The following is a 17,062-nucleotide window of genomic DNA, read 5'->3' as shown; positions in this document are numbered from 1 at the left end:
TTCAGCTCCATCGCCGAAGAAATGTATTGGGATACCGGCAGAACCGTGGTTTCCTCCTACAATGAGCAATGCAAGAGACGGCGGGTTATGATAATACTTCCGGCCATAAAAAAGTGCTCATTGATGTGCGCAATCGCATTACGTTGTAGCTTTTTTCTCTTTATTTATTTGTATGCATGACGCAATGCCGATAACCATGTGAGGCACCGAGTAGTCATTTCAACTTTACGCCATGGCTTTTAGTGACAATTGATCACAAAGCTTGTGATCAATTTCAGATCGAGTAAGTTAGAGCTTGCTTTCTTCTGGGTACAGAAAAACAGAAAAATGTTAGCGGCGACTGCAATATAACCGCAAGGCGCTGCTGCCCCCCCCCCCCCCCCAAACACACACACACACACACACACACACACACACACACACACACACACACACACGCACACGCACACGCACACGCACACACACACACACACACACACACACACACACACACACACACACACACAACAAAGTGTTCGAACAACGGAATATTGGTAATACTAACTTATCAGAAGACTTCATTCATTTTTGACCCTTTATTGACGACAAAAAGCGTACTTCACACGCCGATATTCAAACCGCCGTGTTTCGACGAAGGGCTGAATTCGTCCGGTGTGCTGAGATTCACGTACACCTGAAACAACGCTAGCTGGCGAAATGCCCTCAGTATGGGGCGGCTCCTCACACTGTTCACGTATGTTCTTTGGACAAGAAGGCACCGTCATTATAATCAGCAATGAGTATACCACTAAAGGTTAAAGACTGCAAAATGTGTCCTGCATTTGCGTACGAGCGTTGGCACCAGTTACACATTGAGGAAGCTCTGCATTCCGGCAGCCCGGCAGCCTCATCATTCTTTCTGTTTCCTTTAAATTACTCATTCAAATTTCTTTGTTTTTCTGTAGAGTAGATGAGACAGAGTATACGCGGTATTTTCTACATCAATGTATTTACCGCAGTCCATTCATAACACCACATTAGGCAATCCACTGCGCGTCCGACTAATGGAGATACTGATGGGCTGCACGGTGCGTCCTTCGTGAAGAGAGAACACGAGAGAATCCGTGCATGGCAGTGAAGTCCCACTGCATCGAACTGTGTTGACCACGGCCACACGTGCTGTGATTTCTGTGTACCCTTGATCATCGTCGATACTACTTTCACGTGACCACAAGAAGAATAAAGGAAGAAAATGACGCAAGAGCCAGGAAGGCAGTATACTTAGGACCTTTTGCAGAGGCAGCACGAATGTGAAGAAGCACATTGGGGAACTTAGGACCCACGGATGGTATTAGCGAAGTTTCATTGTTTTTGACGTAAGCTTGGACCTGGCCGAATAAAATTGTGAGGGCTATCCTTCCATCTGTATAGTGAACGTTAAGCCAATAAAATTTTCTTATTAATTCAATGCAGTAGCCATTTTAAAAGCATTCCTCGCGAATCAAATGTTTCCTTGGGAGCCGCTTTCAAACGTTATCTGCACTAAGCCGAGCACAAGTTGGTGGGTGAACTGGTTCGACATCTTGGTATAGTGAAGGAAAACGAACACATGAGCGTAAAACAGACGTCCTGAGTGCTGTTTTAATTACGCTCTTGTATCCGTTGCTGTTTCTGCGCTGCTGCTTTAAATACAACCTACTAAGCCTTTCCGCCTCTAACGCTGGGTTCTATCTGTTGTTTCTTTTCTTGCAAGTTGTAAACCTGCCGCGTTTTCTCACTTCACCAGGACACCCCAGTGTAAAAGTACGCTTATTCGTGCAAATCGCGAGGCAGGTCTCGTCGGTATTATTCTTTTCCTCCCAGAAAAAATCTCGGGAGGTACTAAACCACGAACCCAAAGGTGTGCCTTTTTTACTCCAGCTATGTGTATTCAAACTGCTGCGAGCGTGATCCGAATGCCGAGGCACGGGCCAAGGGCCAAAGTAGAGAAGGATCCCTCGACTGTGCTGGTTGCGGTGAAGGAGCCTCTCGGGATTACAAGAGGCTCAAGCGTGTGTCTCGTAGACGTTCACTCAGTGTTCTCCAGACGTGCTCGGAGTTCAAGAGCGATGACAGGGACGGGGTCGCTCTCTCTCTGTAACCTCTTGGAATTCGAAAGACAGAAGGAACACACGAAGAAGGCTGCAGAAGAGAGAGAGCACGAGTAACGAAAACTACGAGGAGCCGTGGCTCTTCGGTCACGCTGGTGCTCCCTTCATTTTCAGCAACTTTGTGAAGCGTCCCGTAAAAGATTGAAGCCGACCTTCCTGCAATCGGGGTGGTAGCCACACGAAAGCAACACGCGACGCTCTCGCGGGCGCATAGCGCCACAGGTCGCCGAGAAGACGGCGAGAACGCAGCCGCGGGGTTCGGCCGCGCCGCCTTCGCAAGCGGCGGCCACGGAATGTGGGTCAGCGACGTGGGATGCCTTCGGATATGGGGTAAACACAGGGATAGAGCTCGCCCGGGCGCGCGCAGGTCCGCGGCGCCGGCGACTTGCCTCGCCCGAGGGGCCTTGATCTTGAAAAAGAGGCGCGATCGGCGGCGGCGGCGGCGGCAGCTTCCCTTCCCTGGAGCTAAGCTAGCTGCGTTGGCTCGTTGGCGCGCCTGCCACGCGGGGCCCCAGATACGTAATCCCTCCGCTGCTAGTGCCCCGTTGCTCCGGGGCGCCAGCGGAGGATCCGTAATTCAGGTCTGGGATCGTTGCCCTACTACCAGACTGCGTGTCGCGCGCCGCTGACGTTCCGCTGCGCCCTTAGCGTTGCGCGGCGCGATCCGCGCGCGCAAGAAGTCGACGACGACGACGCCGCGGGCGCAGCCAGCGTGTTCGTGCGCAATACCATGCACAGTGAAGGCCCGCGCGTTCCACCACGTTCCACTGCCCGCGCCGTTGTGTAGCTTTCCTTTCTTTTGCTGCTTCCCCGGAGCGGCGCGCGCGTAGCGCTTGCGTGAGCGTGAAGGAGGGCGAGGGGTGTCGTGTTCTGGCGCACACACGATAGTCGTGGTGACGCCAATTCGAGTCGTGGTGACGCCGCGTCACCACGACTCGAATTCTGCGGTGATGCTGTCGAAGAATGCGTGTCAGCGTCGTATACGACCCCTGCCGCTCCAAGGGCCAAAAGCTGCCTTCCTGACAGATCGCCTCCACCTCACTTGCGACCCCCAAGTGACGGCTTCACCCCCTCTTCAACTTTTCTCTCACGACTGGGACCTCCGTCGTATGAACCGTAAGCAACCAGGCAGGCAGGCATATCCGTGAATAGTGCTGCTCCACTTTTGAGAAACGCCGCTCGCATTGGTATTCATCGTGCGCATTGCTGCCGCTGAAGGGGCGTGAAGACACCGTCGCCACCCGAAGAGAGGCCAACCGGGCCTTTGTGTTGCGCGCGGCCAGACAAAGGGCCCAGCGCATACGTCAACGCGCGAAAGAAACCCGATGCGGCATCAGAGCTCGATTGATCACCGGGTTTATTCCTTGATCTCGACTTGAAAGCAATCCACAATAAGCGGATCAGACCGTCCGTCAAGCAGCCTTCTTTAGTGTATAACGTCGTGCATTCTTCCCTTATTGCGAATGTGGTCACTCATGGGAAAGCACAGAGCGCCTTCTAATAAGTTGTCCCCGATAAACCGACGTGTTTTGAGAGTCACAATCAACTTACCCGAAGACCGGCATTATATATACATGTATACAAAACTGGTTGGGCCGTCGAATAATTCACCTGCGCAACGAAATCCTTTGAGGATGTTTCTTTGATCCTTTTCATGTGAAAACTGATCATCTGTGTATGCTAGAGGATACACCTTCGGTACCTGTACGAGATTCTGGAGAAAGTGCTATGTTTCTATTTTGTGCCCTTATTTATTATTAAAGATGACTGCCAGGAGGGCGGTGGCGAACGGCTTTACGGCTGTAAGATTTCACTTCATCTCACATCAGCCTTTTGGTTATGCAAGAGCTTATAGTTGTTAGGAAGCCGGTTACATATTTGGTACCAACATTTGCCACTACAATCAATCAATCAATCAATCAATCAATCAATCAATCAATCAATCAATCAATCAATCAATCAATCAATCGAATCCAACATCCTGATGGCGGTGTAACTGTCGAGGACTTCAAACACTTCATGCTACGTCATCAATCTGATAAATGATTACGCTAAGGAGCACTAGAATTCATATGCTTCCGAGAGATCGAATAGCTCAGTGACACCGTGACCTTCGACTTGGTAAGCCAGATAGGATGCGAATACCTTGGATGGGCGGTGGCGCCACCTTACGATTTGCGCACAAACTCCCCGTGTCGCCAAGGGTTTTGACTTTGCCTGGCGGAGGCTATAGTTTTACTTGTCAATAAAGAAAGATTACACTGCATTCTAAAGGAGCGTAAAGGGTAAGCTGTTCAACATTTGGGCATTTGTCCTGTATAGCAAAAGCCCAAATACGGAAACCTACGGTGATATCTGGGACATTGCCAAGGCTTCATCGGTGCTTATCGTGCACGGGTGCAAAATTCAAATAAAGGGAAGTTGGCCTTTGTTTTCTTCGCATTCAACTAGTTCCCGCAAAGTAAAGGTGAACAGAGTTTTGAAGAATGAGGCTCGGACGCGCTGAGCGTTTCCAGCATCCTTTCAGAGACAGCGACATGGCATCTGCCTATATATTACCGCTCAGCATCGTGCAGACGTGACTCCCGCATCCTTGAGTTTTATGATCCACCCACACGTGTTACCACATTCTTTCGGCATCGCTTTCACTGATAATGAGCAACCTTGCACTCGTCTCCCGGCCAGTGAGGGGCGATCCTCAGGGGTTATACGGGCTCGCGAGAAAGTCGTAAATGTGGCACATGCGATTCATTTCGCTCCATTCATTCCGCCAGTGAAGATTGGGGCTGCCGCTTAGCAAACAAGCGCGCGCCGACATGTGGGTACGCGGAAAGACCGCGAAAAAGGCTCCGCGGTACTCAATGAGGTTAATGTCAAAACGCTCGATGGTGCGCTGTGCTTTCTTCTAAAGACGGTCGAGATTAATTACGGACTCCTCATAGAAGTCCAGCAGAAGCATACGTGCCTCCTAATGCACGACTCATCCATCGATAAGCAGCGCGCAAGCGCCCTGGACATTCATATGCGAGGGGCTGCGTATATGCGCGCTCCTCTGAGTAACGCGTCCCGAAAACAAGCTGTCGTTCTTAAGCGGTGCGTGTTTCGCTTTGCTTAATTTTGCGCCAGCATGTAGATACGCTGATGTTCAAGGTTATACATGTCGGTATATAGAATAGCTGCCGACAGATAATGCAATAAACACATAAACACAAGGCTTTGTGTGCGTATGTGCCTCATCATTTGTGTTGTGCAGTTATTACGCCATCTGTTGGCAAATCTGGATAAGGCCTCTAGGGATCTTTATTTTCTCGCCCATCGACGCAATACGTGGTGTCCTTGTTTTGATTGTGAGTGCCGGAGTTACGAAAGAGCACACGATGCTTCGTGTGCGGATCAATTCGCAGCAACGAAAAAAGCAATATTTCGAGGAAAACAATGAAGTGCATAAAACTGCGGCCAATACGCATGCTCTACACGACACAGGTGACTCAACCGTCGCGCAAGTATTCGAAAATGTCGTTAAACGTGAATTTCTCTCTCTGAGCGCGCAACACGCTTGGAAATCTTCCCATCTGATGCCACAAGTTTGATTGCGAGAGATAATAATCGAGGAAAGTCACTTTTACTTACATACGCGCTGTTTTTATTATTGCTACGCCAGCCAGCTGTCTCAGCAAGAGCTCCAAGGTATCGGTCGCCAAACGCTAACCAATCACATGCGGAAAGAATGAGCTGTTTTCGAATAACTAACACTTTTAACTTAATATTTTGCTCTTACTACCAACGACTAAAGGAAAGCTGCAATCATCATGAGCGTAACATATCACGTTAGCACTCACTCGAATACGAAAGATGGCTTGTTGTTTGTAGTGAGGAGCTAACAGGTCGGGTAGCTTCCCGATTGATTAACTGATGCTTTAATTGCGATTATTTATTTGACTGAAGAAATAGTTTATTTGACTGAAGTCCCGGGAACCAAGCAACTCGAACGGTATTCCCTCTTGAAATTGTGCCTACACTTGTCTGGTGATCGCTTTTCAAGACCTAATAGCCGGCTCTTTGTTGCGTAACAATATTGAAAGTAGTTTACTCCTGTAGCACCATGCAGAGGAATGCAAAGCAGGAAGCATAAAAAAAAGGTCTTAGGTTCGTAGGCACCGTTTTCTTCCCAGGGCTTATTTCAGAAATTAACGCAAGGTCTTGACGACGAGAGCCATTGTAGAGTGAAAAAACAAATGCGCAGTTTTATTGCATGGTTTAGATGTTATGAGTTTAAATCAGTACAAGTGATTATTTGAGCGAATAATGGAAGAAAATTTCGCGCAGTTTTTCTTCTGTCTTTTTTTTAAAGAGGATAATCGATGCCCGATTTTATTTAGTGTGACTACAATATCTGATTTTCAGATTTCATTTGCAAACTGTCCCGCAGAAATAAAATGCAGAAACGAAAAGAGAGAGATAAGGAAAATTGACGAAGTGGCTGTAAAAGCTGGGCTTCGACATCTGGGGCCAAACCTTTGATTGTGGTAATTGGTATAAATCCGTGGCTTCAGGTAGCCCAAAGGCAGCACAGACAGCAAGGGACAGGCAACTGCGAACACTTTTGATCGGCTGTTCTCCCTGTATGGATTGGTTCAGCTCGACCTGAAGCCAGGCTTCTCCTGTGAATGGCCACCATTTCATAACGTACATCAGGTTCGTCGTATATCGTATTCGGATCCCCTGCGACAACCCAGTAGCCTCTTCAGTGTAAAGACGAGACTCGAAAGTTATGTGCGAACAAGCTGTAACACTCTTTTCCTTGTCCTGTCTTCGCAGGTGATATGTACGCTCCTTTGCGGCATGGCGACCGCCCAGAACTTCTACCTGCAACATGGTCTTGCGCCGCCATACATGACACCTTCGGTGATGCCCTACGCGCCGGCCGAGTCCAGTCCCAAGCCATCATTCTTCCGGAAACCTTTCTTTTCTTCCGGGAGCAGCGGCGGAAGCCGTCCGCCCGGCAAGGGCTTCTTCAGGCTACGGGCCCCGTCCTTCCTGTCGGGACTCCGGGGCTCGGCCAGCTCACCGAGGCCGAGCTTCTTCTCCTTCGGAAGGCCGTCCCAGCAGCAACAGCAGCAGCACCAGCCGCAGCCCATATTCGCGCACCAGATCCCGGTGCCGCCTCTCCAGGCGGCCGCGGCGCACGCAACGTTCCAGACGCTCCCGATGCACGGAGGGCCGCGGTTCACCTTCGCTCCCGAAACCATGCTACAGCACGGACCGACGCACATTGCGCAAGCGACCGAATTCGCCGAGAGCCAAATCGACTCGGACCGATCACCCGGAAGCTTCCCTGGGCTGTCATCGCTTTTCCAGCCCCAGGCCAGCGAGTCATTTGGCTCCTCGGCCGGAGACCAGGACAGCTTCCAACAGCAGGTGAACTCGGTCGTGCAAATCTCACCGTCATCGAACAATGCTTACGGCTACAAGACGGAAGGCTCGAGCGTCTACAACGGAATCATGACGGCGCAGCTCGGAGTGCCCGTGAGCTTGACCAACTTCGGCGACGGCCCCGTGGCCATTCCGGTTGGGGCGACGAGAGGCCAGCAAGGAGACGGATCCGGATCAGACTCCTCGCAGAGCTACACGCCTTCCGCCGAAATTTACACGCAGTCGCAGGGATCTAGCGCGCAGAAGGCGCAGTCGTCGTCGGCAGACCAGCAGTACAGCGCGTTCGCTGCCGCCTTCCAACAAGCACAGCCGACCTCGGCAGGGTACGGTCAGAGCAGCTCCTCGGGAACTCGCTACTCATCGGCGCCTTCGTCAGATCCCACTTTGTCTTTCTACGCACCTCAAACTAGCTCTGGCTACAGTGGTTCCCCTCAGACATACACGCTGTCATCAGGTGGTGGATACGTCGGCTCTTCTCCCTCGGCATTTATCAGTGGACTCACGAGCGGCTACGAAACGAGCATCACAAATCACGGATCAGGCTCGAGCAAATACGGGCCAGCCTACAGCCTTGTAGGGAGTGGCAACTATCCTACGTCCTCATCCGGAAGCTACGGTAGTTCACAGCCGTCGTCATACACTTCCTCTAGCGGCTCCTACAGTCCGTCAAGCTACGGCAGTTCGGCGGGCCGCTATACGGTGCCAACCAGGTCGTACACTTCGAGCCAGCCGTCTTCCGGGTACTCGTCGGCGTACTCTAGCGGATCACCCTCCAAGTACAGCACAACGGGAAGTGCTTACTCAAGCGGCTACGGTAGCAGCTCGTCGTCCTCACTACCGAGCTCATCCGTTGCGTACGATAACTCTCAATCGAACTACGGCTCCTACGGTCAGCGGTATCCTTCGTCCGCTTACAGCACCTCTTCGCAGTCGGCTTACTCGCCGAAACGACCAGCGACTAACTATGCGAGCACATCCACGTCGTACAAAAATTCGCAAGCAGCTGCGGCCGTAGCACAGGCTCTGAAGGCGTACGCAGCCGGGAACGCCAAGTACGGGTCTACAAAGACCTCGTCTGCGAGCACGGACAGCTCCTACCCGACGTCTTACAGCTCTTCGTCGGGCTCGACGAGCTACGGTGACAAGAGTGCCGCAGCTCCGTATTTTAGGGCCAAGACGTCGTCCTCAGCGTACAACAAGTACAGCGACGCCTCCTTAGGCTACACAGACAGCGGCAGCGACAGTGGAAGCAGCGGCAGTAAGACGTCGTCCAAGTCGTCGTACGACCAAAGGACCGTGGGCCAGACGCTTCGGGTCAGCGGAGACAGCGCAAGCAGCAGCGACCCCTACACTACATCAACGAGAACCACGAGCAGCACACCCAGCAAATCGAGTACAGTCTAGGCCAGGTCTATAATGGCACCGTTAGGTTGAGAGGCACATAGATACGATAGTAATGAGCTTCGGAAAAGTACCATACCTGGCGCAAATGCTTCCATGCCGAAGCTTTGAACAGAAGCAGCTGCAACGGTCACGAACGGAGTACTGACAAAACAAGCAAAAAAAAAAAAAAACGTATAGAAAACGATGTTTGCAAGATAGTTGCGCGATTTCTTCATTATAGTTCACTTTCAACTTTACGATGCCGCTTGTGTCCGTTGGTAACCTTATCGAGATAATGACGATCGTGTATTTCTTAATGTTTGATAATACTTGCCGGCAGCGCCGGCTACTCTTTAATTAGAAGCACAATCATGTTATTTACTCCATATATTTACGCTGTCGTCATATGCAGGTGGAATATATTGCTTGCTTCGGTTATTCTTCGCGAGCAGCATAAACGAATGCAGGAGCTCTTTCTCATGCTACTCATCTGGAAACGAAGTGGTCCCACCGCAGATATACAATTCCAAGGAAGCAAGCATGAGAAGATTCCCAGCACGATTTCCCTGCATTAAATCCTGCCGTCCTATATACCTCACTCGCCTGGACAAACCCCCAGCGCTAAATTTCACAGCACACCAGCAGCTGGCCTGTCTGTGGTGGTGTACTCGAGTCATACCTTGCATCAGACGTACATGGAGCAAGGCAGCGTTGCAGCTGCCCAGGCTTGTCGCTTTGTGCCTCTCAACCTAGTGGGCGGAAATGCAATTTACAAGGAGCGCATGGGAACGGGTAGACGAGCCGGTCAGCCTTCAGAGTTTGGCCTTACGAGGCGGTAGTGATGTGAGCGATGAAGCGGAAGAAGTAGAAAAAAAAAATGTACATACCGAGAACGCTCCCAAGGAGCTTATTTCAGACCTAACGCTATGTGTCTTTGCTGTACACTTCTTACTTAACGCTTTTTCTGTGACGTCTTCACGTACCCTCTCAGTCATCTCCTTCCTCTTTTATTTTGTCGCACAGAAGAGAAACAAAAAGAAATTCATCTTCATCATATCCTAATGAGAGAGCGAGAGAGGCACATACCAATTACATGATATCAGCGCCCCGCTTGAGGTCACCATGTCGCGTGTGTGTTCTTCTTACCTTTTTATTATTATTTTTTCGTGTGCTTATAGCGCCCTATTTATGACATACTGATCGTTTCCTGCCTCCGTTCACCACCTAATTTCTACCTGTAGTTGATTTTTTTTTTACATATACGTGTATGTAAGCAACTTGTATTTCCTGTTTGAATCCGTGTCAGTGGGGCGAGCAGAAGAAGAGAAGCAGATGGGCGCCTACAGTATACATGCATTACCTCTACTTTTGAATGACCGTTTACTTTTGTCGCCATTTTTTATTTATGCCGAAAAGAAAAAAATAAACAAGAAACCCATCTAACGAAGAGTGAGTGTGTCGTTATTACGCACGAATGCCCGGCTGAAGCAAGTAAAAAGCGCGGACGCGCGTCCGCACGTTCCGAGTGCATCCAAGGATCGAGCGAAGTCGCTCACCAAGCACTTTTGCACAGAGGGACTTCTTACGGGTGGATGGACGCTTCTGTTCTTCGATTTCAGCGATCAAAACAAGTGTGTTCCGGACTGTTGGCAACATGCGAAGAAGGCGCACGCTGAGGCTGTTTTATTCAAGCTCCGGCCCGTTCAAATGTAGTGGTCCGGGGTGCCACAATCTTCACTGTAGTTGTAACATTGTAGATTTCTCCTGCTTAAAACGTACCCTGCGCTTTTCGTTTATACAGGTATTGACAGGAACTACTTTTGCCATAAGCAAAAGTCAAACGGATTTCAAGCGCCAACATGAGAAGTATTCCGCTCTAGTGTCCGGAGACGCTGTCTGCGCTGTACCTATTTGTTAAAGATACACATTATCGTGAATCCCATGACAAGACAGCCATACATGTTCTGGCCAAGCATATAAGATTCCAAACCGTGTCGCGACTATTCTACGTTAATTCTTGTTTACCTTTTGTGTTCTATGTGTTGCGTATTATGATTATTCTTCTCAGACACAGTTTTGTTTTGAAGTTGCGCATATAAGCCACCGCGAGCTCCTGTAGTTTTTGATAAGTGTAGTTAAGCCATTTTCTTCCCCTAAAGGAACGTGGTGCTGAAGTCATTGTCAAAGCGTGAAAATTCAGTAATGTGCAATGTGCGTTTCGCTTTGTTTTCTTGTGTCTGTGCATGGGTAATGCTTGAAAACACTGCCTATATGCAAACTGCCCACGCAGTCTGAAAGTCGGCGTTTCTATCCTACAATAACCAAACGTTGGTCGCTCCCTGATCCAAAACAGAAGCCCTACTCTGCCCGCAGCACAGATACGAGACGAACTGCACTATAAGGATATCACATACAAACGTGCCTTCCATTCAAACGTCATCTATGCATTCTGTTGGATTGCCTTCAGCCCATCGTGAACATACGCACAGAATTGGAATAAATACATGCGCGCCTATGACTGCGGCGTCTCCAGAACTCGGTTGACCAGGGCACCGCATCCACAACTCTTTTCAATCGCTCTTTCAGTGAGAAGCCCGGCAAAGTCGACTCGACTGCAGCGCCTGGAAAACGTTTAATGAACGGAAGCCTTTCACCCTTTGGTCGATTGACGTCACCGCCGACATGCACTCGAATAGAGTGAGTTTCGGCTGACATCAATTAGATCCGCCAGACTTTGATTCTCCGTACTGAATTCGACTTGACCTTTTCTAGCTATACCGCTATAAAATAGGCGGCTAAGCTCCCAAACGTAAAGGCCGTTTCTGATTACTTTCAGCGTTGATACTGGTTCCATCACTGTTGGAATCAATTCAAAGAAAAAAAAATTACTGCGAAAGTTTTCGTGGGCGGATGAAGAGAGAGATGCACCTTGGTAATGAATATTGGAGGACACGTGTTGGCCCCGCCCAAGCTCTAGCAGTTTCACAATATTGGCTTCGCGTAAACTTTAGCGTACGTCGCTTTAGTACCCTTGGTGCCCCTGAACGGCAACCGCAAGTTGAGGAAAGACTTTCGAGAACTACCTTCGCACTACTGAATAGTACGTGGGTTCTGGAAGAAGTTCTACCCACGAACGGTTTCGCTGAAACCTGGTGAAGGGATTAATTACCGTTCTCTGATTCAAGTGAGCGAAATCATAAGAAATGGAAGTTGAAGAATGCCAAAAATGGAACTCGAGTTTTCTAGCGCGATCAGGTTTCCTTCGGGAAAAGAGAATTGTACATCAGATGACAGAGCCATGTCTTTCGAAGAATGCTGAGTAACACACTTCGTAATTAAAAAGAATTCAGCAAGGCATCTTTACAAGGTAAAAATGAAACATATTCTGGCAAAATGAAAATGGAATGAGATAGAAGCGATACACTTGATGGTGAGTCCGCGTAAGTAATGTTTTATTGTGGTTTTCACAGTATGTCTCATTCCCACGCAAACACAGAAAGAAATAATTATAGAGAATTTTAGCGCTCTCCAACACCAACATGCCACGGGGCATAGAATGGCACTTGAGGTAAGCGTATTCTAAGCGAAATGTCTGGTGCGCCTTTGGTTGCATTTAAATGAGTGAAGCAGAACAGTAAAATCAATTAAGAAGCACAGTGACTTCATTTCACGGTTACGGAAGACAATCGGCGCTCGAACGACGTTTCAAAATGCGAGCCATACTAGTGTTTCCAGTTTGCTGCACCAGATGACGCCCCCTTGTAAGTGGTGCTAATTCCGAACAACAGATGTCGACGCTGAACCGCTTTATTGTTTTCGGGAATGCTAACATCGCACTGTGTCTTTCTCTGATTGAATAAGCAAAATGCTGTTCAAAAAGATATTATTAGTGCGCGAAGCAGGATATTTCGGGACCGTCCATGAAAATTGTTTCACTAAACTTAACATATACGACTACCGGCGTTTCTTGTGGTCACGTAGTGTTACGGTAGCAACCCTTCGCACTACGTAGCGAACACACTGAAGTTGACGTGAAATTTTACTTTGCGTAAGTAGAGCGAAACAGAGAAAGCCAGAGAGAAAGATTGTGTAGTGCTCTAGCAGGAGTATCGTAGTCTAAGACTACGTCATGCATACAACGCGTAAGATCAACATACGTATAAATGAAAAGCTTAAACAACACCAACAGCAGCATCAGCTGCAGTTGCAGCAACCACAACAAAAACAAAAGAATAAGCCGACTTCAGGGATTCCTTCAGCTGTGAACTAATTTACTGAGACAGTAGCAAGCTGCGCCGCAGTGGACCCCGCTGTCTTCTGAAGAACAGCTGCTTTAAGAATACATGCACAGACGCTGCATAGAAAGCAAGGAAATAGGATACGAAAAACAAAACATGGGAACAAAAATAGAAAAAAGGAAAAACAAACAAATTACGAGGTCCGCTCATGACGACGCTTCTTGGATTCTTAGCATAGAGGTTGCGCCTATCCTTAAGGGCAAGCTCAAGCTACTGTTGTAATCATGTCTCGTATGAACTTCATAATTGATTTTACGAGTTGCATCTATGGCTTCTTTGTGACTGCTGGCTATAGTGTCGCCGCGAAGCCACACCCTGCACGCCGAACTGATACTCTCATTCGAACGTCACTTGACGGCGATGGAGAGAGACATAGACCAAACCAAAGGTATGATGGCTAGCCGGACGAACGTCGGTTTTGCTACCCTACGGTGGGAGAGAGGGTGAGTGGATAGAAAGCACCAGAAGGGGAGATACTCAAGAATACACAGGATGAAAGGATTAAAGCGGAGGGTAAGTGTAATACTAGCAATTAAAAAAAATTCGAGAGTATTAACGTACCAAAAACACAATATGATTATGAGGAACGCCATAGTGAGGTACTCCGAATTAATTTTGACCACCTAGGGTTCTTTAACATTCATCCAATGGACGGTACATGGGCGTTCTTGTATTTCGTACTAGCAAACTAAGGTTCATTGATAGTGGTGCAAGCGACAATCCATTTGACGCACAAACCTGCAGTGATCGCAAAAACTTCATAAAAAACTGCTATTGTACTTGTTCGTGCGTGTTGGAAACTAATCAGAACTGGTCCCAGCTTAAGGGGAAGATTTTCTTTTTTGTAAATATGATACTAAAGATAATAAGAGAGATCAGGAGCACATGTGGGTTATTTTGTTGAACAGGCTAATTGATTGTAAATTCTTTGTTCTAGGAGCGTTCTTAATGCAAATAAAGGATGAAAAGTTCAAAGCCTTTCCGGACCGTGCCTTCCCCTTCTTTACATGAGCCAATTTGTATTAACGGTATTCGCTGCAAACTTGTTCATCAACTTTCAGTTCGGCATATGTAACGGGACACAAGTACTGCATCACGGAAGCCTTCAGTCACTAATTAGGATGCACGGTCAATAAATGACTCAATGATGCATCATTTTATTTCGAGTTGTCGAAGACTCCAGTGAAAGAAATTCGAGGTGTCAGGATGATCCATTCGGTATTTCTTAGTGAGTCTTCGTAATTATACAGAATAATTAAACCTCAATTCAGCCTACCTTCATTTATGTCGTGTATTGCCATAACATAAAAAAAAATATATAAAAAGGTCACTGACTCAAAGCGATTGCGCAGGCTAATTATTGGGTGAAGGCATGATGAGGAAGAAAAAACTATTACTTCACCATTGAAAAAGAAACGTGGCACGGCGAATGTGCCATATCAAAGGTGGCAGTGACTTCAGTAAATTTGTATGTTGCAATAGTCTGCAGTCTAAACTGAACTTTGACGATTGGTGAAGTGAAACATATCAGCTGTTTAGCAGTTTTCAGCCGAACACGCGGCAATCAACTGCAATTAAATAAATAAATTATAAATAACGGGCAGAAATATAAAATATATAACATTTCTCATAGTTTGACGTTGGAGGACCCTGCTTGGGAATGTTTGTGTTCAATTATAGATGTTGGCCGTTGGTTTGCTCGATCAGTATAATCTTGTTAAACATAATGACTGGCCGTAGCCGGTATACTAGCAGCAGTTGTTGCATACCGGTAGTGTTTACAATCTTGACAGAGCCCATATGGGTATCCTGCGCCTGGACTTTATTCGCACGTATGCAATCATAGAGCAAGAAATTCTTCATTCGATTCCTTCATCATTGGCCCACACCTGAATAATCTGCAACACGTCAACCCTGCGCTGCCACAGCATAGCCTTAGAAATGGCACATGACACGTTTGTGCTGTCACGGCACGATTTCACGATCGGCAACGGCGAGTGAACGGCGTTCTGTGTGAACGGCACTTACCGCCAAGTTCTGTCGTCTACTGCCGCCCTCTGTCGTCGTGCACCGCACTCACTGGATATCGGGGTCACACCTGGACATTCTCCAGCAGCGACGCGCCGCATTCAAATGCACAAGCGGGGCAGCATGCACGCCGAGAACAGGAGTACATGCATCGCTTAGCTGGTTGCTTGAGAGAGAAAGAAAAAAAAAAAGAGAGGTACCCTGGTTCAAATCTGTTAAAAAAGAGATGTAGTAAGACAGAGGGAGAGAGAGAGAGAGAGGGAGAGATCGAGGGAGAGGCACAAAATACAGTCTGCGCAGCCTCGAGTCAATGACAGCTTTAAGCACTTTTCCATTGCAATGAACCCCTTCACATGGGCTAGCAACCCCACTCATACAACCGACCGAATGTTTTCATAAGCAAAGCTCAAGATTGGCCTTCACTTGAACACCAATGTGCACTGTTATCACTTCGTGACGCTGCAAGTGGGCGAATTCACCCTTAGCTTTATTTACGTTTCCGCGGATTCTAGCGGGTAGTTACATGGAGCCGGGTTGTTACAAGCAACCGCGATATTTCAAGGAAGTGGGATGCTAGAAGGACATCCCGATACCTAGCACATAAATGCATAGTGCATTGAAGGAAAAAGCCTCTTTATTAGTACTATACACAGGCTGTGAACATTTACATCCCCTGGTAAATTCCCCTGGGAATAACATAAACCGCTTTTTTTTTTTTCCAATTTCAATGTATGTTTCTTGTTTATGTTCCTTGGCAGCAAAGTTATTGAGTGGTTAACCTGCAGGGGAGCAGCCAACGCTCTCTCCACGTGATATGATTTCCCGAGTCTGCTTTCGTCTAAGTCTTATCAGCACAAACAACGGAACAAATTTCTTTGATGCGTTGTGTAACAGCCAGCGGGATATTCAAGAGATGTTCAACCATGGATCATATCCAAGTCATCAATCAGGCAAATGAGAAATCTGCGGAGTACAAACACCCTCTCTATATACCTTTTATAGATTAAAAAATGAGTTTGGTCCAGTATATATATATATATGCCAGCGCAGTCATGAAGGCTTGTGGTCAATGAGTACAGAAAGCATACGTGAATATTTAAGCAAGTATCTATCCGACCAAATATGGGAGGTCAGGCAAGTAGGGACAATCTCTGCAATGTTATTCACCGCTTGCTTATAAAATTATTCAAGTTATTAGGCCCGGAAAGGATCACAAATAAGGATCAGCGGGGAGCATCTCGGTCACTTTCCGTTTGATTATGACATTGCCCTGTTGAGCAGTACTTCAGCACTTGCAACAAGTGATTGAAGGCCTTAGTCGACAAATTGTAAGAGCAGGTCTCAATATTAATGTGCAGAAGACTAAAGTAATGTCTAACAGCCTGGCAAGAGAACGACAATTAGGGATTGGCAGTCAACCTCTAGAATCTGTGAAAAGAGTACGTTTATATAGGCCAATTACTAGGGGACCCTGATCATGAGAAGGAAATTTACAAAAGAATAAGAACGGGTTGGAGCGCATACGGCAGGCATTACCAAATACTTAGTGGGAGCTTACCACAGTCGTTGAAAAGTGTACAATCATTGCATTCTACTGGTGCTAGCATCTGGGGCAGAAACTCGGAGGTTAAGAAAGAAGCTCGAGAACAAGTTAAGGGCTGCGCGAGGAGCGATAGAGTGAAAATTGTTAGGCGTAACGTTCAGAGACAGGAGGAGAACTGTGTTAATCAGAGAGCAAGCGGCGATTGCCGTTATTCTAGTTGAAATTAATAGAAAAAGAATGGAGCTGGG

General features: G+C 47.7%; 1 protein-coding gene across 1 annotated transcript in view; it reads left to right on the top strand.

The window, feature by feature from the left end:
* The window catches only part of LOC119448475 (hornerin), a 33,847-nt gene extending 23,486 nt beyond the window's left edge, over window positions 1–10,361 (top strand). The window contains exon 2 of the mRNA XM_037711758.2: window positions 6,948–10,361. Within this exon, the coding sequence (XP_037567686.2) occupies window positions 6,948–8,966 (2,019 nt within the window). The 3' untranslated portion in view covers window positions 8,967–10,361. The remainder of the gene's footprint in view (window positions 1–6,947) is intronic.
* The last annotated feature ends 6,701 nt before the right edge of the window (window positions 10,362–17,062 follow it).

Source organism: Dermacentor silvarum, chromosome 4 (genome assembly GCF_013339745.2).
Source record: "Dermacentor silvarum isolate Dsil-2018 chromosome 4, BIME_Dsil_1.4, whole genome shotgun sequence".
Classification (NCBI taxonomy): Eukaryota; Metazoa; Arthropoda; class Arachnida; order Ixodida; family Ixodidae; genus Dermacentor; species Dermacentor silvarum.
This window is presented reverse-complemented; position numbering and strand designations above follow the sequence as displayed.